Source organism: Balaenoptera physalus (assembly GCF_965194825.1).
Source record: "Balaenoptera physalus genome assembly, chromosome: 2".
NCBI lineage: Eukaryota > Metazoa > Chordata > Mammalia > Artiodactyla > Balaenopteridae > Balaenoptera > Balaenoptera physalus.
The window spans coordinates 152507686-152528680 of NC_138883.1; the positions used below are offsets into that span (position 1 = coordinate 152507686).

A 20995-nucleotide genomic window follows, 5' to 3' on the forward strand; every position below is an offset into this window, starting at 1 on the left:
CAAATGGCAATGATACACAAGCCCACAGCCATGGAGGTACTGGAGGGGGAAACAGAACAAATTAGCAATTCAGGATAGTGAAAGTATTTGTATAATGCAGTTTAGAATCTCAGACTCTAGAACATTCATGTAGATTCATAATGAAGGTCAGTACATCAGAAGCCACAAATATCAAATAGTGAGGAATAAAAAATTTCGTTTTCTATCACTATCTCATAAAAATAAAAGAAGTAAAGGTAGGTCATGAATACAAGATGGTAACAAAATACCATCTGTTCAAATATAGATAACTCTGAAATAATGGTTTATTTTTAAGGGTTTGTTTATCAGAAATTAAATGCTGGGGAAGGACTTTTCTAGAATTGCCAGCTAGATTCATGTGGCCCAGTGTCCAGGGTCCAGGATGAAGGGCCTGGCTGGGATGGAGGGTGGACAGGGTCCCTGGTGGGTGAGGGCCCGGCTCTGCTGTCAGGCTGTGTGGGTTCTAGTCTTGGCTCCTTCATTACTGCTGTGTGGCCACCTGAAAGTTTGTAGCCTCTCTGAGACTCAGCTTCCAAAGTGATAAAATGTGGCTCCTGAGATCCCTGCTTTATAAGAGGGTGATGAGGGTTAAATAAATTGTTCAAATTGTTCAAACCAGTGTCTTGCACACAGCATGTGCTAAATAAACTTCAGCTCCACTTATATGGCAATAACACAATTCTAAAACCCCTGGGAGATTGCCTGTGTGTTTTTAACTGTCCATCAGGTGATTCTATCCTGTGATGAGCAGATTAACTAATGAAGAAAGGGCCATGGTGAAGGTTCCAAGGTCAGAGTGAAGGATGCTGCAAGATCTGAAACCAGAAAGAGGAGAGAAACCAGCAAATTTGTGCCCATGAGCCCAGCATTGCACACGTGATCTCATCCAATGGCTTGGTTACTGCTGATAAAATCTAAAAATCTCCAAGGACCCAAAAGGAAAACAAAAACAAACAGTGAAAGGTGGTCCCAGGGGTCTTATGGATGTTTTTGCCTAGATGTAAAGGCGCATTTTCTAGTTTTTGTTTTCGTTTTAATTATTTTTTGACTGCATTGGGTCTTCATTGCTGCATGCAGGCTTTCTCTAGTTGCAGCGAGTGAGGGCTACTCTTCGTTGCAGTGCACGGGCTTCTCATTGAGGTGGCTTCTCTTGTTGCGGAGCACGGGCTCTAGGCGTGCGGGCTTCAGTAGTTGCAGCACTTAGGCTCTAGAGTGCATGGGCTTCAGTACTTGTGGGGTGTGGGCTCAGTAGTTGTGGCTCATGGGCTTAGTTACTCCGCGCCATGTGGGATCTTCCCGGACCAGGGATCGAACCTGTGTGCCCTGCGTTGGCAGGTGGACTCTTAACCACTGTGCCACCAGGGATGTCTCCATTTTCTAGTTTTTATGGAGAAGCAGAAGTGGTCACTTTCCAGGGAAGGAAATTCTGCTCATTTGTGAAGTCAAGACCACTTTCCGCTTTTCTGGGGACTGTGCAACCATGATGAATTATCCCTCTTTGTTATCAATTTCTAACAATTACCTTTTTCCCTTTGTACCGTGAAGCACATTTTTTAACATTTTAATATCTCCAACTCAGGATCCATAGTACAACCAGAGGCCTTTTTATTTGCTTGTTTGCGGTCAGTACACAAAATAGTGCTTCATTGTAGAGCAGATGGAAGTTAAGATTCAGTGACATGCAATTTGACTGTTGTGACCCATAAATGAACAAAGCCAGTTTACAAAAATAAGAAACTGAAACTTCAGCCAAATTTCCTCAGAAAACTTGTATCGTGATGGGTTCAAAACATGCTATCATCCAGGGAAAAAGAGCAAAATAAGACTCACACTGCTTCCTTTCAAGTGTCTCTATCAATGCTAAGACACCCCAGGAATGTGGCACTGGGGAAAGGACAGACACACGGATCAATGGTAGAGCACAGAAATAGAGTCACAGTTATATGGCCAATGGATTTTCAACAGAGGTGAAAAGGTGATTCAATGTAAATGGTGAGTCTTTTCAACAAACGGCTCTGAAACAGTGCAGCATATTCACTGCACATGAAAAGAAAAAAGGATAAAACTCAACCCTTACCTCACACCACATACAAAAATTTATTGTGAAATGGGGTTAGATAAAAAAATATCTTAGAGATGGCACCAAAAGCACAATCATAAAACTCCTTAAAAATTTATGAACTGGACCTCATCAAAAGTCAACAGCTTTGATCTTCAAGGTAAAGGCTGGAAGAAATTATGTGTGAAACATATACCTGACACAGGACTTGTATCTACAGTTTATAAAGAGTTCTCACAATTCAATAATAAGAAAACAAACAACCCCATTGAAAAGTGGGCAAAAGATTTGAATAGACCCTTTGCTAAAGGTGATACACAGATGGCAGATAAGCATATGAAAAGATGCTGAACACCATTGGTGGTTAGGGAGATGCAGTTTAAAACCAGTAGGAGGTACTTCCACACCCCCCCAGGAGGGCTAAAATGTCAAAGGCTGACTCTGCCAAGTGTTGACGGGGATGTGGAGCAACTGGAACTTCACACGCTACTGGCGGGGCTGTAAAATGGTAACATGGTGCGACCATTTCGACAAACAATTTGGCAGTGTGTTTAAAAATTAAACATACACGTCCATATAACCCAATCATTCCCCTCCCAGGTAATGACCCAAAAGAAATGATAGCAGATTCCCACACAAAGCCTTGTACACCAGTGCTTATGGCAGCTTTTATTTGTAACAACCAAAGCCTGGAAATAACCTCAACAGCCATCAACAAGTGATGTCCATACAATGGAAAACTGTTCAGTAAATAAAAAGGAAAGAGCTATGGATCCATGCTACAGCATGGCTGAATCTCAAAATCATAATGCTCCGTAAGAACAGCCAACAAAAATAAAGTACATAACACATTATTTCATTTGTATACAATTCTAAAAAATGTAAATAAGTCTACAGTGACAGAAGGCAGCTCTTTCTGTGAGGTTGGTGGGGGTGAAGGAGAGAGGGCTCAGGGAAACTCTTGGGGTGATGGACACCCCATCATGTTCTTGACACACACAGGTCCGAACTCATGAATTCATGTTATCAATAAGTGCAGTTTACTGTGCTTCAATGATGCCTCAGTGAAGCAGCAAGAAAGGAGAAAAGGACAAATGCTATCAGAACAGCAAAGAATCAAACACATTTTGTCCTTTTTAAGCCTCAAAAATATATGATAAGGCTTTACCTTCGAATTTGAAGGTAGACAGATTCATATAAAATACTGAGCTCAGAGGTACTTCTGTAAATCTTGCTGTCCTAAAAAAAAAAGAATAAATTCTGAGTTGGTTACTATTTATTTCAAATCCACACTACGTCTGAGGAAGAGACCCATTAATCCCTGACTAACGGGGACCCATTAATCCCTGACTACGTGGGAAATAAATTCCTTGGAAATAAATGGATTTCAAGTCTATTCGTTAGGGAAATTATTCATTCTCTTCTCATTTTTTATTGAGGTATAATTGATGCACAGCTATAAGAGGAGTACATTCTGGGGATCTAATGTATAGCATGGTGACTGTAGATAAAACTGTATTGTGCACTTGAAATTTGTTAAGAGGAGCATTTAAGTGTTCCTCTAATTTTTTAATCAGGGAATCTATATGACTGTCAAAAGGGCTGACTAAGTCTCCACATCCACGGTTCTGGGGCCATCATGCGGAGAGGAAGAAGAGCCCAAACGTCAGAGGTTTGCATGTATCTCTGTTAGAGGAAGAACAGGGTAAAGATGGAAAAGGCTGTAGGGGATGGCAGTTGTCTAAAGCTTAGGGGTCTTCTATAAAAGCTTAGTGATGAAATTGCTTCTCACAATTTAATACGCATAAAATCACCTGGAGAATGAAGCCTTAGGATCCGCATCTCTAACAGGCCCCGGGGGTGTAGATTCCCAGGGCACAGACCACGCTTTGAGAAGCAAGGCAGTGAGGAGAGATGGAAACAAATTCCAAAGGGTTTTTTTAATATCTTGAGATAAACCCAAAGAAGAATGTAGTATTACATCACACACACACACACACACACACACACACACACACACACAGTTTCTCTGACTGCAGTGAAAAGCTTTGGCTAAGCTTAGATCTCAGTGTTCCCAGCCAGACCGAGCTGGGTGAGGAGACAGAATCTTGCCAACTCTCCAGAAACCAGTGAAATCCCGTCTGCTTGGTCAGGATTTTACTTTCTCAATATTCAGTCATGGTACCACTTATATAAAGCTTATTTATTTGAAACTGATTTTCAGGTATGTATATATTCTCTAAATCCCAACTTGAACTAGGGAACAGGGTAAAGATGACGTGTCTAGATTCCTGTTATTCCCAACAATAGAGATGGAAATGCACACGCAACTCAGCTCCCATTCCAGAATGAAGGTTCAGGTCCAGCAGCACCTGGGGCACTGGGTCCCTGTGGGACGCTGAGCGAGTACAGCCCCGTCCTCAAAAAGCCTGGCCCTGTGCTGGACAAAGGCGCTTAGGATGAAGGGGCATTTTCCCCTGTGGACACGGATGCCACGTCATCTTGCTCTGTGTCCTACTAAGTGGCCCTGTGGGGCCTGGTCCCAGCCTTCAAGGAGTAACAAGAAGACACCCAGCGGGAAAGAAGGGCGGGAGGGAGGAGGAGAGAGAAAGAGAACAGATGCACCATCTCCCACATCCGTGCGGGATTTCCAAATGATATTTTTAACAGATTTACTGAAATATCATGCACTGAAACCATGTTTTACAAACCATGAATCCCACAAAGAAAGGAGTCTTATGTGACTGTCACACCTCTGGAGTGTTTCACAAAACAGCAGTTTTCTTGCTAAATGTGATGCATTCATATATTTTCTATCTTCCTTCTTTGCATTAAAGGAAACACCGTGGTCGCCACCCCCCGAAGCTGATTCCATCGCCCAGACGCAGGGGTCCTACCACCTGCAGCGGACTTGCCAGCCCTTCCCTGCTGCCTGAAAAGAGGCCCCGAGCGTCCTGGCCTTGTGACCACAGGGACTACAGCTCCGGCCTGTCTAAATGTTCCTCTTCCGCCCGTCCCAGCCTCTGGAATCTGCCCAGCACTGCCCCAGACAGACTCCTCCGAAGGGGTCCAGGGCAGGCGCACAGCTCCAGGGTTTGGCCATACAAGGAAGTCCTGGGCAGGGAGGGCGGGGAGGGCGGGGCAGACAAGGCCTCCTTGGCAGTACACACCATCTTGCTCCGGTATGTTTTCTGGTGGAAAGTCAGAGGCCCTCACTGAGTGACACCTCTATCCCGCTTCTCCCCACCGAAGAGAGTAAAGGGAACCACAGGGTCTGGAGGGAGGAGAGGGTGCTGTATTAATTTCAGCACGTCACCGCCCAGTACTGCAGAGGTGACAGCCCGGGTCTGTCCCGGCCCCCAGGGTGAACAGCAGGGGTGTGGGGACAGCAGTGACTCCACACCCCCAGCGCGAGGACCGTCTCTCCCGTCTCCAAGGTAACCCCAGGGGCAGCCCCCTGCCGTCTAGACGCTCAGGGTCCCTCCCCCAGCACCTGCCCAGCTGCCGGCCACTCTCCCCACCTGCTCTCCCCCCGCACCTGCGCTCTCCCCCCACCTGCCAGCTGCTTCTCCTCCAGCTCCCCCGATACCCTTCCTGGCCACCGCCCAGCAGACCACCCACACAAAGCCTGGCTTTCTCCCCACTCACATCCTTCTTTCCCGTGGCCTCGGTCTAGAACATTCCCAGCCCTTACCTGTCCCTCTAGTCACAGGTCACATCACCACTCCTGGAAGCCGGTTTGAAGGCCCTAGGGACTCTGCTGAACGCTCCAATACGCTACCACACATTGTGGCCGTCCTCCCTGAGCTGCGGACCCGGTGCCGGCTCGGCGACCGTGGCAGAGATGGGGCATCAAAGAGACAGCAGGTGAGTAGGAGGCGGAGGAGGCCAAGTCCCAGGAAAGGGGTGCAGGCCTGAGGCCGAGTCCTTGGGGAACGTCCCTGATCCTGGAAAACAGGCTAGCGCATGGCTGGGAACAGAACGCAGGGTGACAGCTCCCCCTGCTTCGCCTCCTGAAAGCTGGGGACGCAAAGGAAGCTTGTTTAATCTGCTGGTGTGCGTGTGTGTGTGTGTGTGTGTGTGCGCGCACACGCGCACGTGTACATTTGTCCACACACGCATATATAGCAATGCAGAGAACAAACATGCGTCAGGGAACAATTGACTTGAAGGAGCCTCAGGAATCCATAAACACAGTCTGTTATCAGCCGCCTCCAGGGAAGACGTCCAGGAGCACGTTTCATCAGAAGAAATCTGAGGGCCCATTTGCTAATAAAATTGGAGCCATTCCTGGACCATCACCAGGACACAGCTAACGAGATGTGAAAACAAGCTCCAGACACAGGGCCTCATTTTCAAAATGGAGAGTGAAGAGCAGAACAAGAACAGCCAGAGGATGGCATGTTCCAGAAGGAGAGCTGCAGCACCAGCTGTACCAGCCTCTCTCCAGAATGCATGTGGGGCAGGGGAGGGTGGTCTGGATAACCGGCCCAGGGTCTTTGGGCAAGGGTGATGAGTCGTTCTTCCCTCTCTCTCTCTCTCCCTCCCCACATTCTCCATTTCACATTTTGGTAGAAAATTCCCATCAGATAATCCATCATCCTTTGTACTCATTCCATTTATACAAACTGCCCCCTGGTCTGTACCCCAGCTCCTAATTCTTCTGCCCACCTGGGAAAGCCCACACTGCTCGTAAGAGGTCCTGTGGTATTATTTCTATGACTCCAAAACACTTGAACTTAAGAAAAAGTCTGTAAAACCCATTAACCAAAAAGTGGGACCTGACAGAGAATCTCAGCATTTCCTTATTTTTTTATCTATTTTATTTGGTTCCAGGTGCCAGGAAGCTCACAGCCCAGCAAGCCCCCAGTATGGTAGCCACACTGAATGTTAATACACATGCATATTCCATTTCATCCCCTAAACTTTCCACTTGCATCTGACTCACCTTACTTTGGTTGTGTCCTTTATTTTTTTTGGTTGCTTGACTTAAAAAAAGAAAATCTGAGAATCAGTTTAAAAAGATAGTTTCTGAACCCTCCACTGAGGTCAAAATCTTGGAGACAGAGTGGAAGACCAGTAGTCGAGCAGCCTGAGACCAGCACCTCCTGCGCCAGAAGCGGACAGCCAGTTGGGGACAAAGGTTTCTGTGTGCGGCTCCAGTGGAGAGAGTCTGGGGAAGTATTAATAAATGTGTTCTAGCCAAAGAGGCCGAGGTCAGGTGAGGCAATGACAGGATGGGCTCATTCCTTGCCCACCTGGGGGCTGGGTGTGAGGCCCACAGGTTGGGGGAGTGAGAGCTGGGATCCATTCGATTCCCTTCGTAGGAGAATCTGAGACTCTGACCCACTGAGCAGGGCAGACCTTCATCCCCACATCCGCCCTGTGAGTGCTGGCATATTGAAGATGCTATTTTGAATATTGGTACTTAACCGAATCATCAGTAACCCCCATAGCTAGAGAACTATCTTCATGCTTCTAGTGGCCAGTTACATTGTCTCCAGAATAATTTTGTCTTCCTTGCTAATAGCAGTCCTCCTTCAGGCTGTTTCCTGCCCTACTTATTGGGTTTAAACTCCAAGCCCACAGGTATTCTGAGTGAATCAGAACATGTCAGGGCAAGGTGCATCCCAGAAGGGGCTTCAAGTCCCGTGAATCAGTAATTCTGTGTTAGAATATGTTAAACACCATGGAACAGATTGCATGGGACTAACCAGGTTTCCCAAATGTTCTCTCTTCCAGAATCTCTGGGACACAGGACACAGGAGGCACCAACCCAGCGTAATGAAAATTAAAACAAAAAAATTTGGATGCAGGAGGAACCTTGAGATTCATGCTTATTATCTGGCATTTTATTCTCCACAGAGCAAGTCTAAATGCTAAGGTTCTCATTGTAACTGTGAGGGAAGGAGACCCAACGCTTTCTAAAGAGCATAAACCCACGGACAGAAATCATTCCTGAAATGTTTGACCTTCTCTTCATTTACATTCACCATCATTACTTGTGTTCTATTTTAATGTTAATTCATGTAAAATCACAACCAAAAAACAAACAAAAAAATCCAACCTACAGAGGGTTTTAGGAGGAGGTATTAGAAAATAGCACCATAGAGTTTAGAAAAATATCAACAAGAAGCAACCGAGTAATTGGTTTCAAAAGCTGTTTTATTGGCTGGTTGTTTGGACAGACAGTTGGTGACATTCAGAAGTTTCAGAGAAGCTGTAGTAGAGGAAAGAGGACTTCAGGGAGTCTGAGGGAGTGGGAAAGATGTGGAAGGAGGGGGGAGTGGCAATTTTAAACATTTTTGGTGGTTATCGTAGCACAGAAGCAGGAGGGTAGCTTGAGTGAGGAGCAAACTTAAGGAATGTTGTGATTTTGCTTTCTCTCTCTGGCTCTGTCTGTCTGTCTCTGTGTCTCTGTGTGTCTGTCTGTCTCTGTCTCTCTCCCCCATCTCTCATCTCTCTGTCTTCGCTGTGCAAACTCTCTCCACCTGATGATCCAATGACCCCAGAAATGGTCCTTCCCATGGGCTCTGGCACTAAAGGCTGGGGTGGGAGTGCCTGGAGGGCCTTCATCCTATGGCCCTCGGTGACCTGGACAGAGGAAAGGAGAGAAACCCCTAAGTGACCTGGAGAGCAGCTCCAGTGACTGGCTGCCCCCAGGGCCCTGGGGGATGAGGGAGGGGCAGGGCCATGGCCGAAGGGACTCAGATCACCTCACATGACAAAAAGATCAGCCCCGACTGCTGCAGAAATGCCTCATGATTGCGGAAATATGGCTCTAAGTGAATGGCCTATGCTGGTAAAAAGGTTTTATAGACAAAAGAATAGTCTGCTCCTAAAGAGGATCAAAGGACCACGTCATCAGTGGAGAGACAGCTGGAGCTCTTAAAGCGATGCTTTCCAAACAGCATCACAGGGCAGGGGAGGGGTGTTTCCCCCAGACTCAGGACTAAGACCCCAGTGCTTCCCCGGGAACGGGCCCCCGGTCCCCATCTGGCCTGAGCTCGGCTTGGGCTCTGAGATAAGACAAGGTCCCAATGGCGAACGGTGAGCAGCCAGAGGGAGGCCGCTTGGGAGGACTCAGCTTTCCGCCGCTTGGACCTGTGACCAGGCTCCATCCTCTGTCCTCGGCTGTGGCCTGGTCAGTCACCAGACTCATGAGTCCCCTACACCGTATGCAACACGCCGGGGGCTGTGTGTGTGTATATATGCACGTTCGGGTAGAGGAAGACATCTGTGGCTTACATGGGAATCTTAGAAGTTTTACACCCCAAAACGTTCAAAACTTCTGCTACATGCTGGCATTGCCAATCACACACGCATGGTCCACGTGTGCCCGTCTGCGAACTGAAAAAGCACTATTGTTTATAGCTTTGGTTTCGGATATTTCAGCACGTTTGCCCTTGAATGCTGGCCATGAAGCGCTTCGATTCTGATACAGAAGTAAGGGAGCTTTGAGAACTTGTCACTACAAATTCAAACGTGTAAATGCCATCAGGGACACAGGACTCTGTATAGACCATATGCAAATTGGTATTCAGATTTAGCATCTCACAACTAAAACATAGAATGAACATATTTAACCAGAGTGTATGTACTAGTCAGGCTCCTCCAAAGAAGCAGAACCATTTTGATATATATATATATATATACACACATGGGGAGAGAGAAGGAGGACAAATTCACCCTTCCTCAGGCCCTCAGCGGGTGGGCTGGGCCTCACACCTCCACATCAGGGAGGGCATCTGCTTCACTCAGTTCACTGATTCAAATGTTAATCTCATTGGAAACATCCTCACCATCCCATCCAGAGACAATGTTTTGCCAGCTATGTGGGCACCCGTGATCCAGCCAAGATGACACGTAAAATTAACCATCACGTGGCACACTGCCAAGATCATCATAATTTCCTTTCCTAACTGGGAAATTCCTGTATAACTCATTTTTCAACAGACAGCCATCTCTCCTATCCTCTGTTTTCTGAAATAACCGCAATTACGGAAGTTCCTCTGAAAGAACAGGTCAGTTTCTTCTGCCTTATCAGCACCTGTGCTCTCCTGTTACGAGAGAAGTGTTGGAATTTTGAGGAAGTCTCCATTAATCAACTTTCACCAACACAGGAGAAGGAAATAGTTGTGCTGTGAGAGGGTCCAGTTCACATCACCGATGACATTTCCTGGAGGGGTTAAAACTTTTAATGGCCACATACTTTGCAGAAATAATGAGACGGGCTTTCTTTCCATTTTCTTTGGAAAGTGTTTAAATATTGACTTTAATTGGTTCAGGACGACATGATTCTGCGTCAAGGTCTTGGAGGGCATCCAACTCTTTTATATATAATTTAAAGTGTAGCTGCTAGATATAAAGCAGAATTATTTCTCAGTTTGGACAAAGACACTGAAAGACAACTGGCGGACGGGGGGAGTTGAAGGCAGCGTTTCCTTGTTTAGCAAGTGGTTGCATTTGTTCTTGGGCTTTGTAAAGTCTAGGGAAGAAGGCCAGGGAAGATGAGGCACCAGGAAAAGGGAAGATGGTTATGGAGCTGTGGTTGTAGATTAGCTCAAAGTCAGCTCAGGGCTTGGGACGGAAGGAAACTGCCAAGATGAGGGATCAGATGAGACTTCGGACCCCGGCCGATACCTTGTTGCAGCTTCTGAGACAAGGAGCAGAGAGTCCAGCAAAGCCCTGGGATGATATTCCTGTGATGTAAATGGGTGCTCATGTAAGCCACAAAAGCTTGGGGTAATTTTTTAGGCGGCAATGGAGAACTAAGGCACGTGGCATGTCCTGCTGGAGGTAAGCTGTACCCTCCACATGCCCTGCAGCTCTCCCTCTTGTATCAGAGAAGCCTCTTCTAAGGCCAAAGTTAAAACAAACAAACAAACAAACAACCCCACCACCAGCTGAAGAACTACTAAAATGCATGTACTGCAAAAGAAAAAGAAGGGAGAGATGGCCATGTCTTTCCATAGTTGCTGCAGCCGTCTGTATCTTACACCCTGATAGACTGAGCGATGGGTCAGAGCTCATGGGCCTAACTGGAAAGAATAAGGAATTACCTGTCTGAACCACAATGCTGCCTAAAGAGACCTCAGCTTTTGCAAAACAGACATAACCTTGGCGGTCTGACAACTCTAAATTTTATTGTTTTTAATGAAGTATAATATTTTATTCCAAAAACAATACTTGTTCATTGGAGAAAAAGACAATACCTATAATAATAAGAAGAAAGGAAATTAAAATATCTAAATTTATGTACATCTAAATTTACGCTCGTGCACGTGCGCGCGTGCACATACACACACACACACAACACACACACACACACAGGTTCACGGTATTTCTGACCCTGCTTCTTCATTTATTAATATATCCTGAATATACTTCCATGTAAATGGATATTTATCTTCATAACCATACCAGCAATAGAAAACTACGTATATATTTGTATCAAAATTTACTTAACCCATCGTTTGGACTCTTAGTTTGTACCTATTGTTTCCTATATGACAGACAACTCGATGACAAATGGCCAATCCTCTAAATTACAAAACTATCAATTTTATAAGAAGCTAAAGGCCTTTTGGCTAAAATAAAATTCAGTGTGTACCAACTTTGGAAAGTGTAGAATGCCCTAGAAAGGGATGGATGATTCTACAGCACAAATCCTGGGCCGGGGACACCTCTGGGCGGAGCTGCACAGCCTGGCTCCGCCCTCCTGCGCCGGGAGAGTGAAGGGCACCCCGGGGACACCTTTAAGATGCCCAGTATCTTCTCAGCATCACTCGCTCAGGCTCAACCCGTTAGAACAGGTGCTCTCGGGTTCTGCAGTCATCAGAATGCGTTGGAACTTGTTAAAAATGCACCTTTTCTGGCAGCACTCCCAGAAACTGGACTTCCGTGGTTCTGGTGGAGAGGGAAAAACCAGGCCAGGCGATTCAGATGACCACGGGTGTTTAGAAGCTGCTCCATTACCTCCGGCCCGGGGCAGAGATCAGATCTCTGGCCTTGTCCACAGCAGGTATTTGTTTATTTACTGCAATAAATTTTTGATGCTCAGAGGGATGAACAGGAGGATAAGGCAAGAAAAGAGCCCGGCTTAAGTGCGCGCACCCCCTCCCCCTCCTCCGTCCGGGGTGGCCCGGAGTAAACAGCTGGCAGCCGACCACAGGCTGCTCCGGGTGGATGGGACAGCCTTGACTTAGCCTGTTTTCCCTCTGTATCCACCTGACGCACATCCGTTGCGCATGTAGTAGGGGATACTGTGCCGTCCCCACCAGGAACTGCTGATGCGGCCGCTTATGAAACTCTTTCCTGGGGATGACCCTACCCCAGGCTCAGCGCTGTGTGCGCCGCAAGACCGCGCCCGGAGAAGCATCTGTCCGCACATCCGCGGCTGGAAACCAGCCTAGATTAAGCTCCCGGAAGAGCCGGCTCCCTGTTCATCCATCACCCAACGGACTGGACGTGAGCGCCTCAGTCCCGGAGCTCCCAGCGGAGCTGCGAGCATCTGGTTGGCGACACAGGACACCGCGGTTTCCTTCGCAAGCACTCGGGTCTTATCGCCCCGCCAGGACTTTCCTGCCCTTCTTCCGCCCCTTCCATTCTCAGCGCCCAGCCTGGCGCCAGGTGTCGCCAGGGTGCCCGCGCGTCCTCTACGGCCACGTTCCTTCTCCTCGTGCGGCCAGAGCCTCTCTGGGGACGGAACCGGCGCTTCGTCGTCGCCAGGCAGCGACGCCCACGTTCGCCCACCGACTGGAGGATACGCTGGTGTGTCCTTCCTCCCTCACCTCAGGCCTGAGGAAAAGCTGGGGTGCCCCCGGCTCCGAACGCCGCCCCCAGAAGGAATCTTGCGGGAACGGGCGTGCGCCTGCGACGGTTCGGTCCCCGCAACTGCCGCGGGCCCGGCGCTCCCACCTGCGGCGCTCCCACCTGCGGCGCTCCGCACCCCCGCCCCAGTTTACTGCGCTCCCCGCGCGTGATGCTGCCACGCTCCCACAACTACGGTGATCCAGCCCACCTGTAGCGCCCCGCCTTCCCCCTACTCCCCCCACCTGCTGCGCTCCCCAGAGATGCTCCCACCCAGCTGCTGTGCTTTCCCCCTACCTTTCGCGCTTCCCCCTCTCGATGCTCCTCCCACCTTCGTTGCACACCCTCCTAGGGTGCTTTCCCCTCCCCCACCAGGGATGCTCCGCCCACCTGCGGTGATTTCCCCACCCACCTGCGGTGCTTCTCCTTCCCTCTGAGGTGCTTCCGGCTCGTAACGCTCCTCCCACCTGCGATGCAACCCCCCCAAGTGGTGCTCCCGGCGGGCCAACCTCCCTCGCCCGCGCGGCTCCCTGAAAGCTGGCGCCCCCGGTCCCGCCTGCCCCGCCGCGCCCGCGCCCCTGAGCCCGCCCTTGGCCGCCCATTGGCGCGCGCCGCGCGGGCGGGGCCGGCGGTTCCAGTGGCGGCGGCGCGGGAGGGGCGCAGTGCCTGCCGAGCACCCTCCCGAGCGCGATCTCCGGCCTGCTCGCCATGGGCGACCACGACGTCTCCCCGAACCCCAAGGGCTCCTTCCGAAAATTCCTGGAGCAACTCTCCGGGGCCGGCAAAGCCATAGGCGTGCTGACCAGCGGCGGGGATGCCCAAGGTGCGCCACCGCCTCCCCGGGTCCCGGGCCGGAGGCGAAGGGTGGGGACTAGGGAGAAGGGATGTGGGGGTAACCGGGAGAAAGGATGGAGGTACCGGGGAGAAAGGATGGGGGTGCCTGGGAGAAAGGATGGGGGTACCGGGAAAAAGGGATGGGGAGCAGGGACCAGAGAGAAAGGATGAGGCTCCAGGGAGAAGAGATGGGGGAAGCAGAGAGAAGAGAGGAGGAGAGCGGGTACCGGGGATAAGAGAAGGGTGGGGGAGAAGCCCCGCGCCCAGGAACCTCGGGGGTACCTTCCTGTGGCGGGAGCGGGTGCGGGCCGTGCATCCTCAGAAGGAGTCACTGCGGAGTCGGGGCGGGGGAGGGTGGGAGGGAGGGATATGGCAGTAGGATCCCTTACCAGGAAGGTCAGTTTTCCGCCTCCACGTTTATTTTTTAAATTGCGACTGGCTACGGGGTCGCCTGGACCGCGCTCGGAGGTCATTTGTCTTCCGAGTCGTAGGATGAAGCCAGACGCCCCTCCAAAGCGTGGCTACAGCGCGGCCACTTCCGATGCCGCGGCTGCCTCCCCAGCTCCGTCACCCACTCCCCACCCCCAATGTCGTGGAAAAAACCGCTGGGTCCCTGCGACGCGTCTGCAGCCTCGCGACCCCCGCGCGGCGCGGGCGGCGTCCCCGCTGCTGTCCAGCGGGACGCGGCGGGGGACGCACGGGGGTCCCTGCCCGGGGTTGCCCTGCGGCCCGGCACCACCTCGCGTTTCCGCTGGGAGATTTTAAAAACGGTTCTCCTCCGCTCTAATCTCCTGTCCCCTTCCGGCTCGTCACCAAACTGAAAGCTGAAATGGGTCACTGGGCCCTCCCCGCCAGCCTCCCCTGGATGGGAAGGAACAGGAAGCGGGGACTCCGGGGCGTCACCAGCCCCGCGAGCGCGGACTCCAGCAGCCGCCCCCCACCCCCAAGCGTGGAAGCTGATTTCGGGGAGAAGGGGACCCAGGCTCGGTGCCCGCGGACGCACGAAGAGAATATTTCAATGTAAAGCGAGGGTGACACAGACGTGCCCCGGGCCCCTAGCGCTGGGCGCACATGGGGGCGCAGGGGTTCCCAGACGCTGGGGTTTCCTGATCCCGGTGAATCCCTGGGTGGGGCGAGCCAACCGCTAGAAAGTAGCAGGGCTGTGCTCAGGCGGCTGCGTCCTTGGAGCCTGAGGATCGCAGGCCGGAGACGCCTCTCGAGCTAGGTTTTGGTTTTTATTTTACCTTCTTCCTCCTGTCCCGGATGAGCTGAAAGGCCCTGATGCCTCATTTTCACCACACACGGTGCAGGGATGCTTAAGTGTTGGGCCCGGCGCCCTCGCCTGCCACCCGCCCTGCCCGTGACCTTCCCTTCGCCCTTGAGCCGGGCGGGGCCTGGGGGGGTGCGGCAGGTGGGGCGCTGAGGCTGCAGCCCCGCCCGCCGCGGGCGCGTACGTGATGCCTGGCCAGTCACCGCCCGTGCGCCCCGCGCCCTCGACCCTGGGCACCCCGCCTGCGGCGGGCTGGAGGCGTGGGGATCCCCGGCGCGTGGGTCCCTTGGAAGCCCCTCCCTGTCCTATTGAAGGTGGCGCTCGCGACATCAGTCACTGTCGCAGCCCCACAAGCCTGCCTTTGCGTCAGCGCGAGGCAGGGCTGGTCTAATTTGGTATTCTAGTAAAGTGGCCCCTGGTATAAACACTGGAGAGAGAAAATGTTGTGATATAAACAAGGCTGGGGTTGGGGAAGTGGCAGAGTGAAATAGATGACATCGTCCAAGTTACTTAAATGATGTGCCGGATGGGGTCTGGCGGCGTCGCGGTGGGGCTGAGAGAGGCTTCCCCGTCAAAGGGCTTCAAAAGCACGTGCCTCTGGAGACGTGGGCTAGCCGAAATTAGGAAGCATCTTGAGTGACTCTTACCCCGGGCTTGGAAAGAGAATAAATTGTTGGCACAGGAAAAGGAACTGGTCTCTTTTTAACCCTCCAGGCTTCAAGGTCAGAGTTTCAAGGTCATTTTAGAATTAAGGTGCTCCGTCTGTTGAAAAAAATATAGGTCATTCTTTTGAGTTCTTGTCCAAAAGTCTGCTCAACTACCTGGTAGCTGGTGCAAAGGCAATTGAGGTAATGATGCAATAGACAGAACCAGCATTTTTTCTGCTACTGATACTTACCTGCTACTTATCTCTGCAGCTTGTGAGCAGTTATGAATAATAGAGGTCAGTAAGTCCACCCCTCTTCTTGTCAGTGGAAAAGATACTTTGAGAATCAAAATTATATGAGAACGTGGCTTGGTCAGTGTATTGTCAGGTTAACAGGAGATCGCCTGATGTTCTGAACTGGCACATCTGGGCGGTCCCTGGAGAGCCCACCACGGCCAGGCGTCTGGGCATTTTCCCTCAGGCAGAGCTGAGGCTGTAGTCTCCATTTCTTCTTGGACTTCATGCCAAGAGACACCTCTTTTGATCCTACCTGAGACCTGACTGAACAGTTGAATGCATTTCTTTCCAAGAAAGTTCACCTTAAGATGTGCACCCAGGGGCTGGTCTCGGCAGGCAGCAGCAGACTTACAGCCCCTTGGAAGAGGTTATTCCTAGAGATGCTGTCTGTTATACCCCTATCCTTTTACCATCTTATCTTGACTCTAAATGGTATCAGTGCTTGATTTTCCCTGAGAGAAGAGAGTTTTGCTCACAGCTAAAGACCAAGGAGAATAATCACACGTCTTAATTTCAGGATAGTTTTCTAATCAGATGTGAAATTATGGTAAAATTCCATGTTGAGATGACTATAGCTTCTAGTTATTGAGCTCACTTGATGTTCTAGGAGCTTTATGGTTCTTATCTCCAGGCCTGATTACCTGGCTCCAAGACACACACATCTTCATTTCAGAGGTGGGGAGAGAGGCTCAAGGGGAGAGAAGTAACCTCATTAAGGTGGCAGGCTCATAGGTGGCCCATGGTAGGATTTAAATGAAGTTCTGTGAGGTCTCAACCCCAAACACTTTTCAGTAAGCCCTGCTTTTACGGTTGCAACAACTAATTAATACTCAGAGGAGCAAAGCCTGGTTTGCTCAAAATTATGCAGATGATTTTTTTTCATAACACCAGAATTTTATTTGGTAAGGCGGGTGGCATTTTCTTTCCATTTTGCAGATTAAAAAATCAAGAAGTATTTAAATAATTTGCCCCAAATCAAATATTTTTTTCTCAAATTAGAGACAGAAAAACTTAAAATTTTTTCAAAACTCAAGTGGAATTTAAGATTGTGCTTTACAAATTACATTGGAAAACAGGACCACTGTGTGAAATTCCTCATACTAAAAATACATGAACTATATAATTGGTATAAAATGCCTTAATGATTTCTTCACTAAGTTAATGAAGAGGTAAATTATAATCATCTAAAACAAATAGTGAACCTAAAATTTCAGATAGATATTTAAACATGAGACAATAGCTACCCTACTTATTAGTCAAAAGAAATGGAAGGTATTACATAGATTATACAGATGATTTTTTTTTTTTTATACAGATGATTTTTACACAGCTTTGATAACAGAAAACGCGTTTGTACAGTAAGAGCATTGGGGTGGCTAAACTGATGTAACATCTGTTACCAAAGTGATGAAATGCTTGTTTTCCAGTGGAATTTGTATAATATGATTATTGAACAAAATGAAAATCCCCCAGCTATATTCCTGAATCCCCCAGCCCTGGCCATTAAGGAAGACTATTTCTAAGACTAATTATTGGTTTTTTTCATTCTTTGGGTTGCTTCCATTGTCACAAGGAATGTCTGCAAGTTTAAACTGATTTTCACTTTAACTAAAAATAAGTTCCAGGTCAGTGGACAGACTTACCACGACTAGGTACTCACCCCCAAGCAACATTATGTCACACGCCAAAAATGACTCATTGTCTTAGACACAAATTGAGGGCTTCTGGAGGGCCATGTGCAGCTGAGAATGCAGAGCAATGGACCCAGAGGGTAGACTGAACAGGAAAGCTGAGTCCTTTTTGGCCTGTGGCAAGGTAAGCATGAAGACATTGTTCGCAGAAAGCTCACATAGATGGAGTCTGTATAAGCCTTTCCGCTAATAGGAAGAATTAGCCATAAAAAAGAATGAAATAATGCCATTTGCAGCAACATGGATGGACCTAGAGAGTATCATACTAAGTACAGTAAGTCAGACAGAGAAAGACAAATATCATATGATATCACTCATATGTGGAATCTAATTTTTTTAAAAAAATGACATAAATGAACTTATTTGCAAAACAGAAACAGACTCAGATTTCGAAAACAAACGTACGGTGACCAAAGGGGAAACGTGGAGGCGGGGGGAGGGATAAATTAGGAGTTTGGGATTAACACACTACTATATATAAAATAGACAACCAACAGGAACCTGCTGTATAGCACAGGGAACTCTACTCAATACTCTGTAATAACCTATATGGGAAAAAGAATCTGAAAAAGAATGGATATATGTATATGTATAACTGATACACTTTTCTGTACACCTGAAACTAACACAACATTGTAAATCAACTATACTTGAATAAAATTAAAAAAAAAAAAGAGTGACTAACATCGAGTGACCATTTGCTTAGCAGTAGGCACTAATGCTTCCACGCAGTGGCTCATCTGTTTCACGCACGAGCAAGTGAGCTTTGAGATGAACTGGCCAGGACATGTGGCTGCAGTGAGAAGGGGTGGCCCAGGACATATGTCCATTCACCAGGGTGTGCCCCAGCACAGTACGGGGCACTCGGCAGGTACCCAGATGTTTGCTGAATGTCTCCCTCCTGGGATCTCACCGAGTGTGGACCACTTCCTTCTGCAAAATGGTGGGCGACTAGATGTTCTGGCTGTCTTTTCTCATGAAGTCTTTTTTTTTAATATGCTTTTTAAAAATTAATTAATTTATTTATTATTTATTTTTCGTTGCATTGGGTCTTTGTTGCTGTGTGTGGGCTTTCTCTAGTTGCAGCAAGCAGGGGCTACTCTTCGTTACGGTGCGTGGGCTTCTCATTGTGGTGGCTTCTCTTGTTGTGGAGCACAGGCTCTGAGCGCGTGGGCTTCAATGGTTGTGGCGCTCGGGCTTTGTTGCTCTGTGGCATGTGGGATCTTCCCGGACCAGGGCTCGAACCTGTGTCCCCTGCATTGGCAGGTGGGTTTTTAACCACTGCGCCACCAGGGATACCCTCTCATGAAGTCATTTTGACGAATTAAACCTTCACTAATCAAAAGCACTCTTTTTTTTTTTTTGGCCCCGCCGAGTGGCTTGCGGGATCTCAGTTCCCTGACCAGGGATTGAACCCGGGCCAGGGCAGTAAAAGCCTGGAATCCTAACCACTAGGCCACCAGGGAACTCCCACACAAAAGCACTCTTTTATCTGCAGAGCTGTATCTGGGAACAACTAATGTCTCAAGATTAGAACTTAAAAACCGTCCTCAGAAATGTGCAGTACTAGTCAACCAAAGCTGGGTGCTGGTTGGTTCTCCCCTGAACACGTGTTTCTTGAACACAGCATCTGGGCCCTGCTTGGGTGGGTTCCTTCCATGCCCACCCAAAACTCTGAGGACCTGAGAGCCCAGTAAGATGAGAACAGTGGGCATCTCACCTCACACAGCTCTGGGGCCCTTCCTGCCCTGGTTCTGAGCACTTATGTTCTGTAATGGGATCTTTCCCACTGACAATGTAATCATTAATTTAGCAAAACTTATTGGGTCCAGGAGGCCGTGCACTAGAATGCTAGTGTTCACCCCATGGGTACCGTGGAAAATCCATGCAATTGCACCCTTTTCTAGGAGTGCAAATACTGTTGTGTGACACACTCAGATGACCTTTAGAAACTAGACATTTTGTCATCTTTCCAAAAAAGCATGTTTTCCCCCTCGGTTCCAGAAAACTGAAAGCTTGGATACAGGACTCAAACCTTTTATCCGGGCGAATTGGGGCTGTTTGAACACGGATCTGATGGGGTGCCAGAAGCAGTTACAGTAGAAATATGGGGATAGGGTAGTGACATGTTACAGGCAGACATAAGGGCACAGATGTATACCCGCCATGATTGCAATCATGTTGGAAGGTGTCTTTGCGTAAAGAACAGATGGCTTTATGTTAAGAAAATAGCTGAGTCACCTTTTCGAGTTATTCTTTGCAGCGAGCTCTGTAGGGTGGTGTATTTTATTTGTGAGAAAGCATCTTCCGGGGCCCCAGTTTCCTCCCACCCTCTCTTCCGCATGTCTTCACCACCACACGCTTAGGGTGTTGGGAATCACAGCCGTTGTGCTGTCAGGACAAGAGGCAGCATAGTGTGTGGCCGAGCGGCGTCCTGAGCATGAAGGGACTTCCTTACAGGGTCCGGCTCTGCTCTCCAGTCCTGGTGGGACAGGGCCTGCGATTGTTGGTTTGCAACACGAAGTGGAATCACGCAATCCCTGTCTTCTCCCCCCTCTTTTTTTCTCCCCTTCCCCTTCTCCCCCTTCCCCTCCCCCTAAGACAACCTTGAGTCTCAAGCAGGACCTGCTGGAGAGAAAAGGCAGCACTACTCAGGCCCAGGGAGGCCCTGCTGCCCCCGAGGGCCCTCAGCCTCCTTCTTTATCCTGGATGCAGACAGCTGCCCGAGGGTCTGGCTGAGATGCAGATTCTGATTCTGTGGGTCCAGGGAAGGCCTGACAATCACACCCGCAGCGACGGGTCCCTGTGGTCGGCCGAGGACCTCGCTGGAGTCCTGGGTCCAGGAGGCGGTTCAGACCATCTGATGTTTCCTGTGATGGTTTTCTGGTGAGGATTCTGATGGGGAGATCAGTGAATGGAGGCCCCTTGTGTAAAGGTGTGAGCAAGTGGTCGGGCAGGGTTCTTTTGATTACAAGCGTTGAAGGGTGGCCAGGGGGACCTCGAGCTGCCATCCCTCCTTATTTTTTCAGCTCTGGTCGATATTCTCAGGTTTTGTTTTCTTTCTCGTTAGATCGTCCCCCAGATGAGTGACAGCCTCCTCGGCCAGCCTTAGGCTGATGGTGGAGCCCCTTCTCCCAGGGACGGCCCCCCCCACCCCGCCACGGGAGGGGGAAGGGGTGACCAGCAGGAAGTAGCCAGGAGCAGGCAGGGCTGGGAGAGAGCGGCTGGGCCAGTGTGGGGGGCGGGGACGAGGCCAGGAGGGGCCATGGGGAGGACTTTGGATTTACCTCGTGTGACCTGAAAGCCACCTGGGTGCCAGCTGCCTCTGATGAGGGCGGCTTTGTGGAGAGAGGAGGGGAGGGGTG

At 49.4% G+C, this 20995-nt stretch overlaps 1 protein-coding gene and 2 long non-coding RNA genes across 4 annotated transcripts in view; 2 read left to right on the plus strand and 1 right to left on the minus strand.

The window, feature by feature from the left end:
- The window catches only part of LOC309655264, a 57018-nt gene extending 48887 nt beyond the window's left edge, over nucleotides 1–8131 (plus strand). Inside the window, exons 3-6 of one of the 2 annotated variants that reach the window (XR_014260722.1) lie at nucleotides 4918–5517; nucleotides 5787–5947; nucleotides 6917–6954; nucleotides 7823–8131. This is a non-coding gene — a long non-coding RNA (uncharacterized lncRNA). Of the gene's footprint in view, nucleotides 1–4917; nucleotides 5518–5786; nucleotides 5948–6916 lie in introns of both variants that reach the window. The other variant, XR_014260721.1, reaches the window with a different exon arrangement.
- A 96-nt stretch (nucleotides 8132–8227) lies between these two features.
- LOC309655270 lies at nucleotides 8228–20935 on the minus strand. The gene is made up of 2 exons (XR_014260735.1): nucleotides 14971–20935; nucleotides 8228–12119 (listed from the first exon to the last, which is right to left on the minus strand). It is a non-coding gene; the product is annotated as an uncharacterized lncRNA (long non-coding RNA).
- The window catches only part of PFKP (phosphofructokinase, platelet), a 73168-nt gene continuing 65689 nt past the window's right edge, over nucleotides 13517–20995 (plus strand). The window contains exon 1 of the mRNA XM_082450244.1: nucleotides 13517–13715. Within this exon, the coding sequence (XP_082306370.1) occupies nucleotides 13601–13715 (115 nt within the window). The 5' untranslated portion in view covers nucleotides 13517–13600. The remainder of the gene's footprint in view (nucleotides 13716–20995) is intronic.